Source organism: Heloderma suspectum, chromosome 6 (assembly GCF_057233095.1).
Source record: "Heloderma suspectum isolate Gila_16-S chromosome 6, 16-S_ref, whole genome shotgun sequence".
Lineage (NCBI taxonomy): Eukaryota > Metazoa > Chordata > Lepidosauria > Squamata > Helodermatidae > Heloderma > Heloderma suspectum.
Window position 1 is genome coordinate 23,187,032 of NC_139463.1, and position 16,487 is coordinate 23,203,518.

At 39.5% G+C, this 16,487-nt stretch overlaps 1 protein-coding gene across 4 annotated transcripts in view; it reads left to right on the forward strand.

Moving 5' to 3' along the window:
* Positions 1-16,487, forward strand: part of CDON (cell adhesion associated, oncogene regulated) — a 65,853-nt gene extending 49,366 nt beyond the window's left edge. For all 4 annotated transcript variants that reach the window (XM_084803768.1, XM_084803771.1, XM_084803770.1 and 1 more), the window contains 6 exons: positions 3,560-3,682; positions 5,215-5,442; positions 6,305-6,591; positions 10,635-10,714; positions 15,062-15,315; positions 15,821-16,487. In XM_084803768.1, the coding sequence (XP_084659894.1) occupies positions 3,560-3,682; positions 5,215-5,442; positions 6,305-6,591; positions 10,635-10,714; positions 15,062-15,315; positions 15,821-15,984 (1,136 nt within the window). In that variant the 3' untranslated portion in view covers positions 15,985-16,487. The remainder of the gene's footprint in view (positions 1-3,559; positions 3,683-5,214; positions 5,443-6,304; positions 6,592-10,634; positions 10,715-15,061; positions 15,316-15,820) is intronic.

Below are 16,487 nucleotides of genomic sequence, written 5' to 3' on the forward strand. Positions count from 1 at the left end.
TGTGTGTGTGTGACAGAGAGAGAGAATGAATGTAGTGTGTGAATGTACATTTTGGCCCTGTTTACTCTTTTGCTTGGCTCTGCCCACTTTTGACCCTGCCCACCACCAGATTGCAGCTCCAGACCACTTATTTATGAGGGAATGTGGCCCTTGGGTGTGTGGGAAATATTCCCCATCCCTGGTCTAGTGTGATTGGATGGAGGTCATTCATATGTTAAGGGATCCCTATTTTCTCAAACTAACTGACCCAATATTACTAAAAATGTTTATTGTGAACCTTTAGGTTTCACTTTCCAGACAAGCTTTGACATTTCCAACAGCTTTGTTTTTTATTCAGCTTGAATGTCAAGTCTTTAAAATGTCCTGAAGCTGGAAAAGAACTGGCTTCTCAAATATACTAGCAGCTGATCTTTTTAATTAGATGAGCTTTTCATGCAATTGTAGACTTTCTTTTTTATGAGCTGAATAGAGGAAAAGGTATACAGACCAAAGTATGTGCAGTAACCCAGGAGCAGGCAGTTAATAATTTCCTTGCCACAATTTCCTTGCCATCACCTGATGGTGCAACCATGAGGGCTTGAAATTGATTTCATTTTCAAGACAGAACAGTCTTGGCTGCCTCAAGTCCCCCACCCCTACTTTAATCAGTGCCTGTATTAATATAATCCTACAGTGCTGTAGGACTGCTAAATACCCTTGTAATGTGTTGAGTGAAGCTAAATGAAGTAAAAGCTATTAACTCTGAAGAAGTTAGCTGTTTTATTCGAAGCTTTCTGGTACCCAGAAACTGTGTTTATAAATGTTTAAGTGACTGTCACTGTTCTGTGAAATGTGCTTGTTCTTAATTTTCAGGTTTGTGCGTACTGAAATCTTAGTGAAAGCCTGAAACTATTAGCAGCTGCTCAGCTGCGCCAGAATTCGAACAGAAGTGTGTGCAGTGGTGGAAATGCTATACATCAGGCTTTTCTTTACTGCATAAAATAGCCACAACTACTTTTTAATTAAAATATTCATTCAGTCTCAATTATATAGGAACATGTATATAAAGAAATTGCGTACCTTTGATTAGATGCCATGCTTTTGGATTGTTTCAACTGTACATTTTATTCTTTTTACCCCTGAATGGGTGACAGATTTTGACCAAGGATTTTTCAGTTCCAATCATGCAACTAGTAGAAAAAGCTATTGTAATTGTTATAGCTTAACTGATAGCTGGAGGTTTCATTATCACTTTCTGTTCAGACTTGTCCTTTGATACTGAGTCAAAACTCTTGAATTTTCTTTCTATATAAGTTGCCACATGCTAACCTCCTTTAAAAAAAAAAAAATCTTGATGTTTGCATTTTGTTATTCATTACATAGCCACTGGTTATTCCTTCTGTCCAGCAAAACCACCCCCAAACCTGCTCTTGTCTCATGTGCTGAAATTTTGCATTGCATACTTGGTTCCTGAAGTCAGCATAAAAAATACCTGAATAAACATTCTGATGACTGTTGCTGAAATTTTACTTGCTAGCAGTACATGGAGAACAGAGTTGAAACACTTCTACCAATTCTACTTCAAGCAACAATTGAAAGGGGAAACCTAAAACCTGATGTGATTCCATCAGTTGGAATGGGAAGATGGAGTTAAAAGAGTTCACAAATGAGTACCTTAGGGAAAGTTAGTTTGCTATTTCAACCTGGATTTTAAATTTAGTTTTGAGGATTTAAGCTGCAAACATACATTATTTGAGGCATTGATAACCTTTGGGGCTTTTCAGAAAAGTAACTGAACATGCAGACTTACATATTGTATTGGTATGCTTTTATGGTAGTGCACTGTAGATTTCTCTGTAGTCAGTTCACAGTCTTCCAATAAGGACAGTAGCCCTATACTTTTATTTACCCCACAAGTAGAGAAAAATTGGGAGGGGGGTAAGCAGGATCATGCTGTTGGGCCCCACACCCTGACCTCCGTGCATTGAGACAAAGGTGAGAATGGAGTGTCCGTGTGTGTGTTTTTTCAATTGTACACTTTTAGAGCCTTCCAAATAATTGGGATCCCTGACCAATCCAGATGATATTGAATGCTGTATGCAAATTCAACCCTATTCTCACCTTTGCCATAATGTGTGGAAGTAAGGGATGGGGCCAGCTGTCACAGTCCCACTTCCCCTCCCACATCTGGGACAAACATGAGTATAGGGCTAGAATGTAAATAGTGCTTGTTCAATTCTGTTGCAATACAATGATACCTTGATACATATTTTCCCCATGAAGGCTTGAGTTTATAGATCTGTCTGTATTATAGTTGGCAATAGTTGCAGCTGAAATAGACGACGACGACATGAAGCATTGGAAGTATCTAAAGTGGGATTCCACAACATCCTGGCTGGGAGATGCTGGGAGTTGTAATGCAACGCAACAGGTTGGGGAAGCCTGATCTAAAACAATTTACTTACAATATAGAGGATTCCTATTTATTAAAACTTTCCATAAGAGCAAACACAAAAACTGAACGTGATTTATAAGAACACACAAAACTCCAGGTGGTGTCTAAATGAAAGATTGGCTTTAAGCCAGACACAACAAAATTATTCCCTTAGATGCGCTTGTTTGGATTTGAATCCCCAATGCTGGAAATCGATTGAGAGCACAGTACCCAAGATCTTTTCACTTGCTATATTTTCACAATTATTTTCCTTCTCCTAGTATTGGTGAACTACTTAAGCTTTCATTGAGTTTTCTTGAGGATGTTCTTGTAGTCCAGTTAGAAGTGGGTGACTACAAGTCATCTTTGTCACCTTTTAATTATTTAAAATAATATATTTTTAATCCCATCTTTCTATCTTTAAAGATGGGCAGCTATCAAAATCATTGAAATGTTACAGTAAATCTAAATATGATACCAAGAGTATCAACAACAAAACTTAAATAAAATCACTCAGGAGGCACTTCATCATTCTACCAGGCTCCCACCACATTTTTTACAAATAAAGCCAGGTCTTAACAATATGGTGGAAGACCATCAACAACAGGGCTAGATGATCCCCTTTTAGGAGGATATTCCATTAATTTAGCACATCATGGTTCTAGAAGATTCCATGGCTGTCCTTGCAAAGGCAGAGGCACTATTACTATGTGTTTGTCAGATTCCAAAGCTTGGAACAGCTACATTTTGCCAAATTAGACTTATTACAATTTGAGTTGTTTGTCTAGTCCAGTCTTTGCCCTTAAGGTTCTGTGTTAAATAGTTGCCACATTCCACCTTTCAGGCAGACATGTTCTTGAAGGTCATAGAAGTTTGGTTTGGAAATTAAAGTGTGTGTGTGTGTGTGTGTGTGTGTGTGTGTGAGAGAGAGAGAGAGAGAGAGAGAGCAGGGCAGCGGCTGACCTTGGCCTGCTATCAGATCCAAATTACAACAGGTCACTCACATCTGACTTTTGCTTTCAAATTGTAAGGGCACTTTCTGTAGCTTTTTAATAACTCTTTTTTGGTATTGTTTCAGATGGTCTCTCAATTATGCTACTTTTATGTTAAGTGAAGAGAACATCTGTCTGTACTTTCTCTTTTTAGGCTCAAAGCAATGGCACTTGATAAGCCATCTGCAACCTGAAACATCATATGATATTAAAATGCAGTGCTATAATGAAGGAGGTGAAAGTGACTACAGCAATGTAATGATCTGTGAAACCAAAGGTGAGAAAGCAATGTTAGTTTCTTCTGATAGTAAATAGCCACTTACTATTTGCTGCTTGCTCTTCTTCATCTTTACAGAACATTGTTTTAGATTTTTAAACAGTTCTCTTGTGTTTCAGCTTCTTAGTTTCATGGATACCAAAAATACTCAGTTTTTAAGCACACTATCCTACGTAGGCTTTTAAAACTTTGTCATCAAGGCCAAATCTGAGTGGTTGGAGAGGCTTCTCATCCGATGCATAAAATTGTGCTGTAAATGAAATGCTTCTGTTTCCTCCACACTTTTACATATGAAACAATGAGCATCCACAAGAATGTAAATTAGAGGACAATAGAATCATTTTTGTTACCAAATGCTTAGGAATAGCTTGAACTGAACCGCTGTCAATATACAGGGTGTTTCAAAAAGATGGACCCGATTTGAAATCGCTATATCTCTGAAACCACGAACCGCCCATGAATGAAACTCTTACCACTTGAAAGGGTGGGGCATAAGAGTTTCAAATGATTACCACTAGATGCCTCTCTCAGCACACAAACAGCCCCTAGCCTCAGTCATTCGCAAGATGTCGACCCCACAACACAAGGTGGTTTGCGTTCTGCAGTTCAGCAAGACTGAATCTGCAACTGCGGTGCAGCACGCGTTTCAACGGCGTTTTGGCATTGATACGCCAAAGAGCATTCGTCGTTGGTTCTGACAATTTGAGGAAACAGGCTGTTTATGTAAGGGGAAGAGCACCGGGCGACCATGCACTTCAGAGGAAAACGTGAGAAGAATTCAAGAGAGTTTTCAGCATAGCCCGCACAAGTCCACTCGTCGTGCCATCCGAGAACTTGCGATCTCTCATACGACTGTCTGGTGTGTGTTAAGGCGACGTTTAATCATGAGGCTTGATAACTTGATAAACTTGATAACTCATTAAACCGTTTGTAACTTTTGGTGTAATTGTAACATGTTGCCATCATGAAATATACTGCTTTGAAATTGGGCCCATCATTTTGAAACACTGTATTTTGGGACAAGAGTGGATAAAGCTTTTCAGGGAAAAGATCCCCTTTCCATCCTTACCAGTATTCCACATTTTTATATTTTAATATTGTTTGATTACATCATTTCAAAAGCAGTGTTTTTGTTACTCAAAAGCAGTTCTTTAACAAGAGTGGGTGGGTAGTTGATGATAAATGTCCCTTTCTGTCCAGAACTGGCCCTTTCTGAACCCAGAATTGTAACAATTGACCTTTAGATTGAAGGCTAGTATAATATATTGCAATCCTTGTCTTCTTCTGTTTGCTTCATTGTTCTTTGAATGGTTATGGTTATGGTTGTGGTTGTGGCTGTTGATGGTATCCCAAAAGAAATATGTATTATCCAGTAAAATATGACAGAAATGTTCTATCTTCATATTTTATGCTACATTGGAGTGTGATATTTGCAGGTCTTGTTTGACTTATGCATATGGCCAGAGTAACACTTTGGTAAATTCGCCATTTAAAATTTGTGCTTGTCAAACACTTGTTTTTCCCCCAATTAGTGAAACGCACACCTGGAGCATCAGAATATCCAGTGAAGGACCTTAGTACACCACCTAATTCACCTGACCGTGGTGTTGGGAGCAATGCTGGTCACCCGAATAGTCCTGTCCGGAGTAGTGACATGTTATACCTGATTGTAGGCTGTGTCCTTGGAGTGATGGTCCTTATTCTGATAGTCTTCATTGCTATGTGCTTATGGAAGAACCGCCAGCAAAACGCCATGCAAAGTAGGTTACAGCTGGTATTTTTAATGTCCTTTGCTGCCAGACCTAACAGGAATATTTCTGCAAAGTAATATTTAAACCATTAAACCTTGCACATGTATTTCAGTCACTGTTATAGTCACTGGTTAGTCTCCGTATGAAATATAGTGATTAGAGCCTAAGCTCTAAAATCTGTTTCTGGGGGAAGGAAAACTTTCCTATTACTACATGTTCTTTGGTATACTAAAGGCACAATCCTATGCATGTTTTGACAGAAAGAAGTCCTACAACTCCCACCAGGGCTGGCTGGGGCATGCTGGAAGTTGTAAAACATTTTTCTATCAAAACATGCATAGGATTGCACCCTAAATTTGCATAAGGTAATACCAATTCTACTTGGCTCTTACAACTATTTGAATTAAATGGTTAGAATAATCTGTGGCGTGCTATTAAATAAAAGTCTTTCCCACTGACAAACTGTGCAAAACTTATCGCAATAAAATAAGTATCATTATTCCACAGACTTTTTCAGATTCCCCAAATCGGGAACGTGGAACATGTGGCCCTCCAGATATAGTTGGACTTCAGCTTCCATGATCCCTCACTATTGGCTATGCTGGCTAACGGTGATGGAAGTTGCAGTCCAACATCTGGAAGGCCACACACTCCCCACCCCTGCTCCAAATGGTAGATAATGAGTTAAATATGTAATCCATTTTGGCCCATTTTACTTTTGGTGGTGGTGGTCAGCTGTCTGAACTACATTAGGTTCTAATATGTCTTGTACTTTGTAATGTGTTTAAGGTATTACATTGCCCAGGGGTATAAAACACATGTTTTAAGACTTTAGTTGCAGTTCTTATTCTCCTCATTCTTGCTTTTGCAGAGTATGACCCTCCTGGTTACCACTACCAAGGTGCTGATATCAACGGGCAAATGGTTGAATACACAACGTTACCAGGCACAAGTCGTATCAATGGCAGCATACATGGAAACTTTATCAGTAATGGAAACCATAGTAATGGTTGCCTTCACCTTCATCACAAGGTTCCTAATGGAATGAATGGGATCATGAATGGTGTTGTAAATGGAGGACCTGGTGTTTATTCAGGGCGTACCAACTCCCTGTCCAGAGCGCACATGGAATATGAACACACCCACCACCTAGGAAATGTAAGTCAACTCTATACTTCATAGGTCTGGCTCTTGAACTTCTGAATTCATAAGAATGTTAGAAAATGAAGATTGAAAATATTGTTCCTCTTAACAAATGTGTTGAAAATTTCATGGTACTTCAGCATCTCATTTTGAAACTGAGCTATAATATGTTATCTCTACTAGCACTGAAGGTTTCAGGTCTTTATGAAAAAAACAGTCATACATTTTAAAGTAGATTTTAAAGACATCTCAGTTAAGATATCTCAGCTGTTTTGTATTCTGAGTTTTGAATATATGGATTCGTTGGTAAACTATGTGTAAACGCATACACACAGACTCTTGGTGTTAAAGAGGGCCTTGAAAATGTGGGCTGAAGGATCAAACAAAGCAAATCAAAGGTGCATACATAGGCTGACCATATTTCCTTGAGACAAAAACGGGATATTGGGATGACAAAAACAGGACGGGGTTATGTAATATTCCGTATTCATGAAAAACCACAATATAACAAAACAACTGCAGCTCCCTTTGTGGTCTCTCAGGCTATAAGAGACCTAAAAAACAACCTAAACTCACTGCAAAAGAACATGGAAAGGGGTGCAAATTAATAACACTAATTTCTTGCATATACATAAAAAACACACTCATAAATATACATATATAAATACTTATAAAATATCACATGAGCAGTAAACAAATCTGTATGGCATACCACACTGAACGCTGTAATGCAGGACTGCAATGGCCAGACTGCAAAAAACCATAAACATTCACCAAAAAGAAAAAAGAAAGGAATGAACACCCCTGTCATCAGGCAGCCTGCCTCCTGGGCGATTCTCTACTCCAGCCCACATTCTGGGTTAACGCTGGGAGTGACAGGAGTCTCGGGCCCATCACAGCGTAGACTGATTAGTTCTTGCTGCAATCTGGGTGTGTTACAGGTATACCAGCCCCTGAGCTGGGCCAGAGCCTGGAAGCCACACCCCAAGATCCCTTATGGGGACTCCCCTTTGGGGAGTGGTATACCCTAATCCCTCCTTATCCCCAACATTGATCCAGCCCAGTGCAACAAAACAGCGTGTAAACAATTGATGATATCCCCCTCCCCAATATGTATTACCCAGTAAGCTATGACTAGAAATGTCTATTTTCATATTTTATGCTACATTGGAATGTGGTATTTGCAGGTCTTCATTGACTCATGCATATGGTCAGAATAACATTTCGGTAAATGCATAGCCGAACTCTGTAAGTGGGTAAAATTCCTTCCCAGCCCCATCAACAAATGGCTAACCTTCATCCATAGCAATGATGAGCATTGAAAACAGGGTGGGCAGGAAAGCTGGCCACAGCAATGGCCTAAGACACCTGGGGGCCTTTTATATATGCCCCAGGAGTAGTGTGTGTGTGTGTGTGTTTATGGATGGCATATTCATTTTCCATGTTTTGGTTTCTGTTTTTGTAACCTGGTATCCCTGGTGATGGTAATTGGCTGGAATTATTTCTTGGCCTTCTCGGTTTTGCTTTACATCATAATAGTAATGATGCTTACCCTTTGCATACCCTTCCCACCCACTTAAATTACTTTGAGATTTTGATGATCTTGTAATAAGAGACTGAGGGATTCATGGCATATGGGCACATTCACATTATTTCACTTACACACATTTAACTATGCCAGAGCTTGTAGCTTTATGACTGGGCTGCTTCCTCAACCCCATTTCAGGTCTAACTTTTAAGCAGTGATCTTAATTACATTGCAGTGTGCCAAAAGCTTGGGTTAATAAACCAAAGAATCCCTCCTCTGGTCTTGCTCTGCCACACCAAAATGACTGCTTTCTGAATGTTTGGGACTTGTTTGAGGTCTTTAAGAAGGAAAGATTATGATCAGATATCTTGTGTTTTACTTTAAAAAATACTTGTTTCCAAGAAGAATTATTTATGTATGTATTTGTTAAATTTTATACTGCCTTCCCACCAAATGATGCTCAAGGCATCAATCTCCATAACAAGAATGTTACATAATCCTTTATCCACAGATAGCAATATGCTAGGATTTAGATCATTTGAATGGTTGGAAGGGATTAGAGCCTCATCCAGACCAGGCTGCAGCATGCTGGGATTAATACAGTCTGACTGGGAGATGAGAGTCTGGGGTGAGGGATGTAGCTCAGTGGTAATGTTTTACGTACAGAAGGTTCCAGGTTCAATCTCCGGTATCTCCAGGTAGGGCTAGGAAAGAATCCTGCCTGAAACCCTGCTGCTGTCATTCAGCATTGACAGTACTGGGTTAGATGGACCAATCATCTAACTCAGGATGAGGCAGCTTTCTCTGTTCCTATGGATGTTAATTTCACAAGCTGCTCTTCCTGTAAGTGTGTCAAGAGATCAGGGTGGTGGATGTTGCTGAATATTTTCTGGGGAAACAAGGAAAATGTTCAGAAATTTTGAGTAACATAATTGTATTCTGGTGGTGTGGGGGTGGGGCTTTTGTTTCCTTTGGTAATTGAACATAAGCACTTCATTTCATGGAGAAGCCAATTGCCCCTGGCACAAAGGTTGCCACTCCAGATAACCTTTTAAGTCTTTTGCATTCATCTTGCGTCCCTTGTTGCAGCACTTTTAAGCCCTTAAGTACTCATTCTCTTTAATTGCCAACCAAAACACAGATTGTAGAAGTACCAAAACATAAGCATATAGGTGATGGATGGATCCAGCCCCTGTGAAATTGAATAATAGCAAGTGTCTGTGTATGTGGAGGAGTATTCTAAGGACATAAACTTAAAACAGGTGTTGGCCAGTTCCCTTTTAGAAGCTTGTCTAAGGCTTGATCCTCTCCTACATTTGCATTCTGAGTAAAAATACTTGTACCTTTTAAAATCAGGTCTGGTGCACATGTGTAGTTCATTATGCATCCCTTAGTTTAAAATATTCCAAAGCTGAGGTCTTATCCTTTCCTAGTCACTGGTTCTGAATATTTTAAAGGGTATATTCTGAACTTTAGAGACACACGTTCTTCACACTTAATGAGAGCCATCTGTATGTTGTACTTGGCTATCCACCACACCAGACTATAAAGTGAGAATCTAATTTTAAGCTTCTAATGTGTCCCCTTCATCTTAAAACAACACACATGGGCTAAATAAATAGTGTAGAATTTTTGTGTATGCACAGTACTTTTGCCTAGAGTCCTCTGCCCCTTCATAGAACCAGAGTTCCCAGGATTCATTGATGACGGAAAGCTGAAAGAGTTAGACATTTATCATGTAGACATGTGGCAACTTAGAACCTGAATATAGGAGCAGCCTGGTTTTGGACTTGAACCTTGGATGTAAAACTGTCTTTCACAGCCCTGATCCAAGTTAGTTAAAATACAGGTTTTTATTGCCTCCTATACTGCACCATTTTCAGATCTTCCTCAAATCTACATCTACCTAGTATTCAGCAGTGAGGTATGTGTTAATCAACGCATTTTTATTTGCAAAGGATTCTGTAGCCAAAACCAACAACTCAAAATCCCTCTCACCCCCAAATCACTCTTGGCTGACGAATTATTGCATCTGTAAAAATACAGAACATTTCAAAACTGAGTTTAGTGAGGCAAGATGATGTAATCAGAGTAATTGCAACAAAAAAAATATCAACAGATTTATTCTGTCACATCAGCCATACATACATTTTGTCTCCACGAACAGACACAAGTCTCCATTGAAGAGGCATTTACTTTCATGTCTGTCATCAGCGTGTGGAGCATTTTCAGTTTTGTTAAATTAGATCTGGGCATTTCAGGCTGAAAACAGGGCCAAGAAAATTACTGTGTACATGTCTAAGCTACAGCTGTTTGCTTTGCTCTAACACACATACTGAAATCTTTGCTTCACAAAACAGAACTTCTGGCAATGCTACGTGCCCTGCCTTTCAGATGAATGGCAGCCTTCATTACAGACTGGAATGAAATCTGTTGTACCCACTTGTCTAGCTGTCTCAGGTGGAATCCTTAATTACTTGTATTTATTCTGATTTTTTAAACCTCTCTTCCCCCTCCCCCCATCATCCAGGGTGGTGAAGTATACACAACGATGCCTCAGACAGACCCTTCAGAGTGTGCCAACTGCCGGAACTGTCGGAACAATAATAGGTAATAAGCCAGAGTAGAGAGTATAAAATGAGTATTGGCTCTCTGGATTTTAGTCTCTTCAGATTACTTGCTACAAATGTGCATTTTAATGGCTGTTGTGTATTCCTGGTGCTTAGGCATACTAAGACTTTGCCACCTCAACTATGACTTGATGAAATATCTTGAATCCTTTTAGTCCAGAGCAAGCTACAGTACCATCTGGTGCTGCTGCCTCAGCATAGAAATCTGCAAGATCTACATTCCCCTTACCTTACTGCTGAATCTGAATAAGCCTGTAATTTTCCAGGTTTATCTTAATACCAAATTTATCGTGGTTATTTCAGCGCTGTGCTTTCCAAAGAGTGAGACAAGCTCCCAAAGAAGGGATGTGAATCAACCAGAGAAGCTGCTGTCTGACTACTTCCAGCCCAGTTTGTGTTGTAATTGGGGCAGGAGGCACAGTGCTGCCACTAGCCCTTCTGTTCTGTCTCCCTGCCCTAATCACACCGTTTAGTCTTCTCCCAGTTGGTGCATCATGGGCAGCATGTCCTTGTCTTGTGATATGGCTTGCAACAAACCATTAGGTCAAATCTGTTTTCCTACTATCCTTGTACCTTGACTTAAAATAAAAATAGAATTAGACTCCAAAATAGGCCAAAAAGCCCCCTAAGCTCTGTACAGCCAAACAGAGCATGTAGATGAAACATGGGTGACCTGCTCAATTTGTATACTTCCAGTTTGTAAATGTTCCATAGACAGAATTGGGGTTGGCGGAGGGGAGGGGGGTGATTTTAACACAGAATTCCCAGTCACTCACAGAGCACTATCATATAGATATGTGGCGAGCTGAATGTCTCCAAAAATACAGTATTTGCATCTTCCTTTGAAGTACTTGGGCACCTTTCCCCTGAGGCCTCAGCTCAGTGGTAGGCTGAGTATCACATCCAGTGTTTAAAAATGTAGCATCAGACAAGGGAATTGACTCTTTTGGGATATGTCTCTTCACTGTTTGCTGCTGCACCGTTCAATATGAAACTTCCAGCCTAAAAGGTGAAAAGCTTGTACATAGAATAGTTCTCTGAAATAGAGTACCAATTTGTGCTCAGTAAAGGCACTTTTGTGTGATGCAGGGCAAGCTCCATGGCAACCAGATGTTAAACAACACTTCTGCAAGGCTTTATATAATCACCAAGTTTATATGAAAACCATCCAGTGCCACAAAGCTCTTTGCTGCCATTAACATTTTGTTTAATTTTTAAAAGTCTGCTTTTTGGGCAGCATGCTGTAATGTGCACATTTCACCATGATATAAGCAATTCCTTATTGTATGAAATAATACAATTCTGTATACTAGTATGTAATCTTGAGGAAAACAAACCCCCATGATGGTAGCAGGCATATTTTGCTAAGATGCATATTTTGCAGAGCTGAGTGAAATAGCATGATTTTGACCTAACGAGATGCATATGTCTTCAAAGGAAGCACAGATAGCCCTCAGGACTTGAAAGATAGCAGCTTTGATCCAGTGATAAGCAGTAGCCAAGCACAAACGTATGGCTGATTATTGAACCAAAGATGGACAGCCTCATTTGGCCTGTTGACTCTTGTAAATATTGTTACTGTTATTATTTGAAATGACATGTATGCGAGGCTGTGGAAACTGAAGAGTTTCCAGTGCCGACCTCAAGCTGATTTGGGTGTTTAGGGGAAACTTAAGTAGAACTAGTAGGAGCAAAGATAATCAAATCTCTCTCTCTCTCTCTTTCTCTCTCTCTCAAATATATTATATCAACTATCTATCTATCTATATCTCATATCTCTCATATACATACATACATACATATATATATATATATATTTTTATATATATATATATATATATATATATATATATATATATATATATATCATGAACATTTTGGATGTCCTAATTTCACTCTTTTGTAAAAGGTGCCAAACCCGCTCTCCTTCCTTCACCTACAAGATTCTAGAAACAGTCATGACAAGACTAGTCACTCAAGCGTGCCATGTGTGCTCCAAGCATTTCCGTGTACGTTCTTGAATTGTTTGGCTTTCCCATTCTACCTGCAGCTCCTGTTGGTGCATCCGAGGTTGCTCCAGAGAGACTCTCAGGAGTGGCTCTTCGGGGTGCATGATGAGGTGCAGTGGAGAGCAGGGTTCAGAAATGCCAGCACACGGGTGGAAGCTCAGTCAGCATCTCTTTAGGTCCCACCCTGTTACAGCTTCCTCTTGGCAAACATTGTGCACAACGGCTGGCTTGAAGCTGTCGGGTGTCTGGGGGAACACGTGGAATGCCCAGGATGAGTGCTAGAGCTAATTTGGTCTTGACTGACCTTTTGGGGCCCTTAGATCAAACAAACTCAATGTTTGCAGAGCAATGCTAATGTTTTACTAGTCAGAATATTTGAAATAAACCTGAAGTAATACTCCTACTTTGCAGATGATAAAATGTGCTACTTGTGTTGCTGTATATTTTGAGCTTAGTGGCTCATGCAGTAAGGGAAAACTCGTCATGCAAACACTTTAAAGTTTGTTTGGGGCAGAATATAGCCAATTTCTTCTCCTTCAATATAAAACAAGCAGAAATTAAATGGCTTGGGCCTGAGCCTCTCCTAATTCCTTTGCTGTCAGCTTAAGTAAGCACAGCTTCTAAAACAGATTGTTGTACTGTAGAACTGTATAGCAATTTCATGTTGTCATTTGTGAATTTCTCGTGGTATTCATGCAGTACAGGCATCCTAGCCTTTCTGTGTTGAAGACACATGTAATGGCAATCCCAGGATTGCACAACCAGTGCTTATAGTTGCCTGTGTCTGAGTCATTCAAGTATTCATATGTCAATTACTTTAGACACACAGCATAAACCTTTAATTCCTAGCCCCCATTCCAACCACCCCGTGGGTTGTAAGTTGAAAGCGAAATCTGACCAAAAGGCAAAACATTCAATGAAGTTGTAGTTCCACCCTGGCTACCAAAAGCCAGACTTTTTTGGTATTGTAATGCTGTTTAAAAATGTTCAGGGAGGGCATTTTCTCCATTGTCTTTCCAGCTGACAAAATTTAAATTGTAAACTTGTTGCAGCAGGGAGTCTTTTTTTTTTTTTATTTGCTTCTGTAGACTGCCAAGTATGTTGTCGGCACTGTATAAATAATAAAGCATTTCTAAGTGTGATTCTGCTTCTGTGGCTAAAGAAAGTTCCACATAACAAAATTCCATTCTGTAAAGCTAAATACTATGTAGCTTTAGATGTATTTTGACAGCCATTGACAATAAGTGGTATGGTTGCCAAGGAATAATTTGAGACAGCTTCATATTAATTATCTCCTTCCTATGAGAATTATGGAGAGGAACCAAACCATAATGTCCATGAAAAATGAATGAATGCCATGAAAGTATATAGTCTCTTCCACTCTTCCCTGCCCAGTGTGGTGGAAGGGCATCTCCTATGCTTTGTTTAAAGCTCTTGTTCTAACCTATTAGTTGGATGCAGGCTTAGTCTTGTGTAGAGTAGATCCATTGAAATCAGTGGGGCAAGTTAGTCATGACTAAGTCTGGGTCCAATCTGATATCTTTAAGCTGCTACCAAGCATCTTCACAATAACCCCTGTAGCAATAATAAGCTTCACATGAAAGTGGGATATAAATGTTAAATTAGAGGCTGGATGAGTTATCAAAACAACAAAATATTTCTGCTGTTTCAGCCATTCACTTTTTATCATAGTTTAAGGGGCACATGCTTTATAATTCAGATGCTTTGTGTCACTAAATTCATGTTTAATTACAAATAATATATAGCATTTACTGTGAATGTTGAAAAAACAAGTTGATAACTGACCTGGTGTCCTTGAAAGCTGGTGCTCCAGCTGCAAACATTTATAGCACTGGCAGTTTCCCAACACTTTGGATTAGTGCTGGGCATATCTACAAAGGATTTCAGCTGTAAGCTGCTTTTTTGTTGTTCAACGGCTAAGTAACTTCAGCTATAAGGAATTGACTTCCTTTCCTGCTTGACTAGCCTTTCATAGTCCAGAACGAGAAAGAATTATTGAAGAGTCTATTCGGGGAAGAGTCAGAAAACATCTCACTTTCTAGGTTTACAATGCTGAAAAATCCAATATTGAATGTAATCGCTCTATCAGCAGCACTTTAACAGGGGTCAAGTTACTCATTCAAAGAGCAAATTGACATTGGACATATAACAAGTGACCTTCAAAGTTATCCTAATAGAAAATGTGCCAAGACAGCACATGACAAGAGATGATAATAAAAATAATTCTCTGTGTTTTACTGTTTGGTAACAACATTATTTGTGTTTAATGTTCCATATTTCTGTTTGAATTTTTTTAGGTGTTTCACTAAAACCAGTGGCACTTTTGGCAGCAACACTGTTCCTGTAATGCCCCTTATAGCACCTTATCAGCAGGACAGTTTAGAAATGAAACCATTGAATCATGTGATGGTTGCTATGTGCTTAGCGTCCACAGTCCCTGGATGCAACATTGAGACAGAGGAAGACAGCAAGGAGAAAGTGGAGCCCCCATCTCCCCAGGACTCTTGTTGCCAAGAAAATGTGATTCCACTCAGTACAGATTGTATAGAAGGTATGCCAGAGTTTGGGGAAGATGGAAAAATATGGTTGGCTCCTAATCAATTGCTGTTTACTTAAGCAGAATATTTTAACTTGACTGCACAGAAACATTAGATGGAGATCAAATACTTCCGCATCTTGTGGCTCCCTATACATGTGATGGAAGCTAGTGTTCCAGTGCCTTTCAGGTGTTTTGCTAAGAACTTTTTTAAAAATGGATTTAATCCAATACTCTCCTCAGATTATGTTGTGATGACTGATTTTTTCTAATCACTGTGCTAATTTATTTAAATCTCTGCCAGGACCACCTTCAGCTGTGATCTTACATGTCAACAACTGAGATTAATCAGTATGGGTATTTAGGCTGCAGGAAAGGGGATGCAGGAGACGCTGATGAATCAGCAAATGGCATTCTTGCTTCTCAGCCTGCTGGGGCTTGCCTTTTGGGATCTTGGTCATTGTTGGAATTGCAAAAGTGGTAGACAACTGGATACTAATAATTGTGTTTTCATTTGCAGATAACAGAGCACATTTGGAAACATCCAATCACATGTTGAGCTGGAGCCCTCTTATTCTTCAGCCTCTTTCAAAAGACTGTAATGAAAAGACAGAAGGGATTTCAAATGGCATTACATTGGACAGTTTGGGGGGCTTTCGACAGCTCCAAATACAAGAGACTTAAAGAAGTGTCTTCCCTCCCTACCCCACTTAAAGCCAGTAACTGCACAGCAGAGTCGCTGAAAGGGACTGACAACAGGATGTTAATTATAAGAATTGCTATTTATTTTTTGGTGTAGTGTCCTATGAATGTATGTTGTTAAAAGCCTTTTCATATTATTTATGCCTTGAGAAATTCCTCCCACCCCTCCTAGGGTGAAATCATTGTGATGATCTGAAGGTACGTAGTAATTATGGGGAACGTATTGGAGTGTCTTCAGTGGACAGTTGTCATTGGAAAAATACAGTTGAAGTATGGTGGAAAAAATTAGGAATCCTGCTAATTGGAGTAGTTCAGGCCCAAGTTGGTCTGTGGCTTATAATTTAAAATTCAGGAGCATAATCCAACAGGATGGTCCCATGCAAATGGAAGCAGAACAATTCCATTTTAACAATTACAGCATATTAGTGAAGTAGTTACTACCTAATTCTAAAAAAAAAACCTAAAATGAAACCTTTGAATTTGCA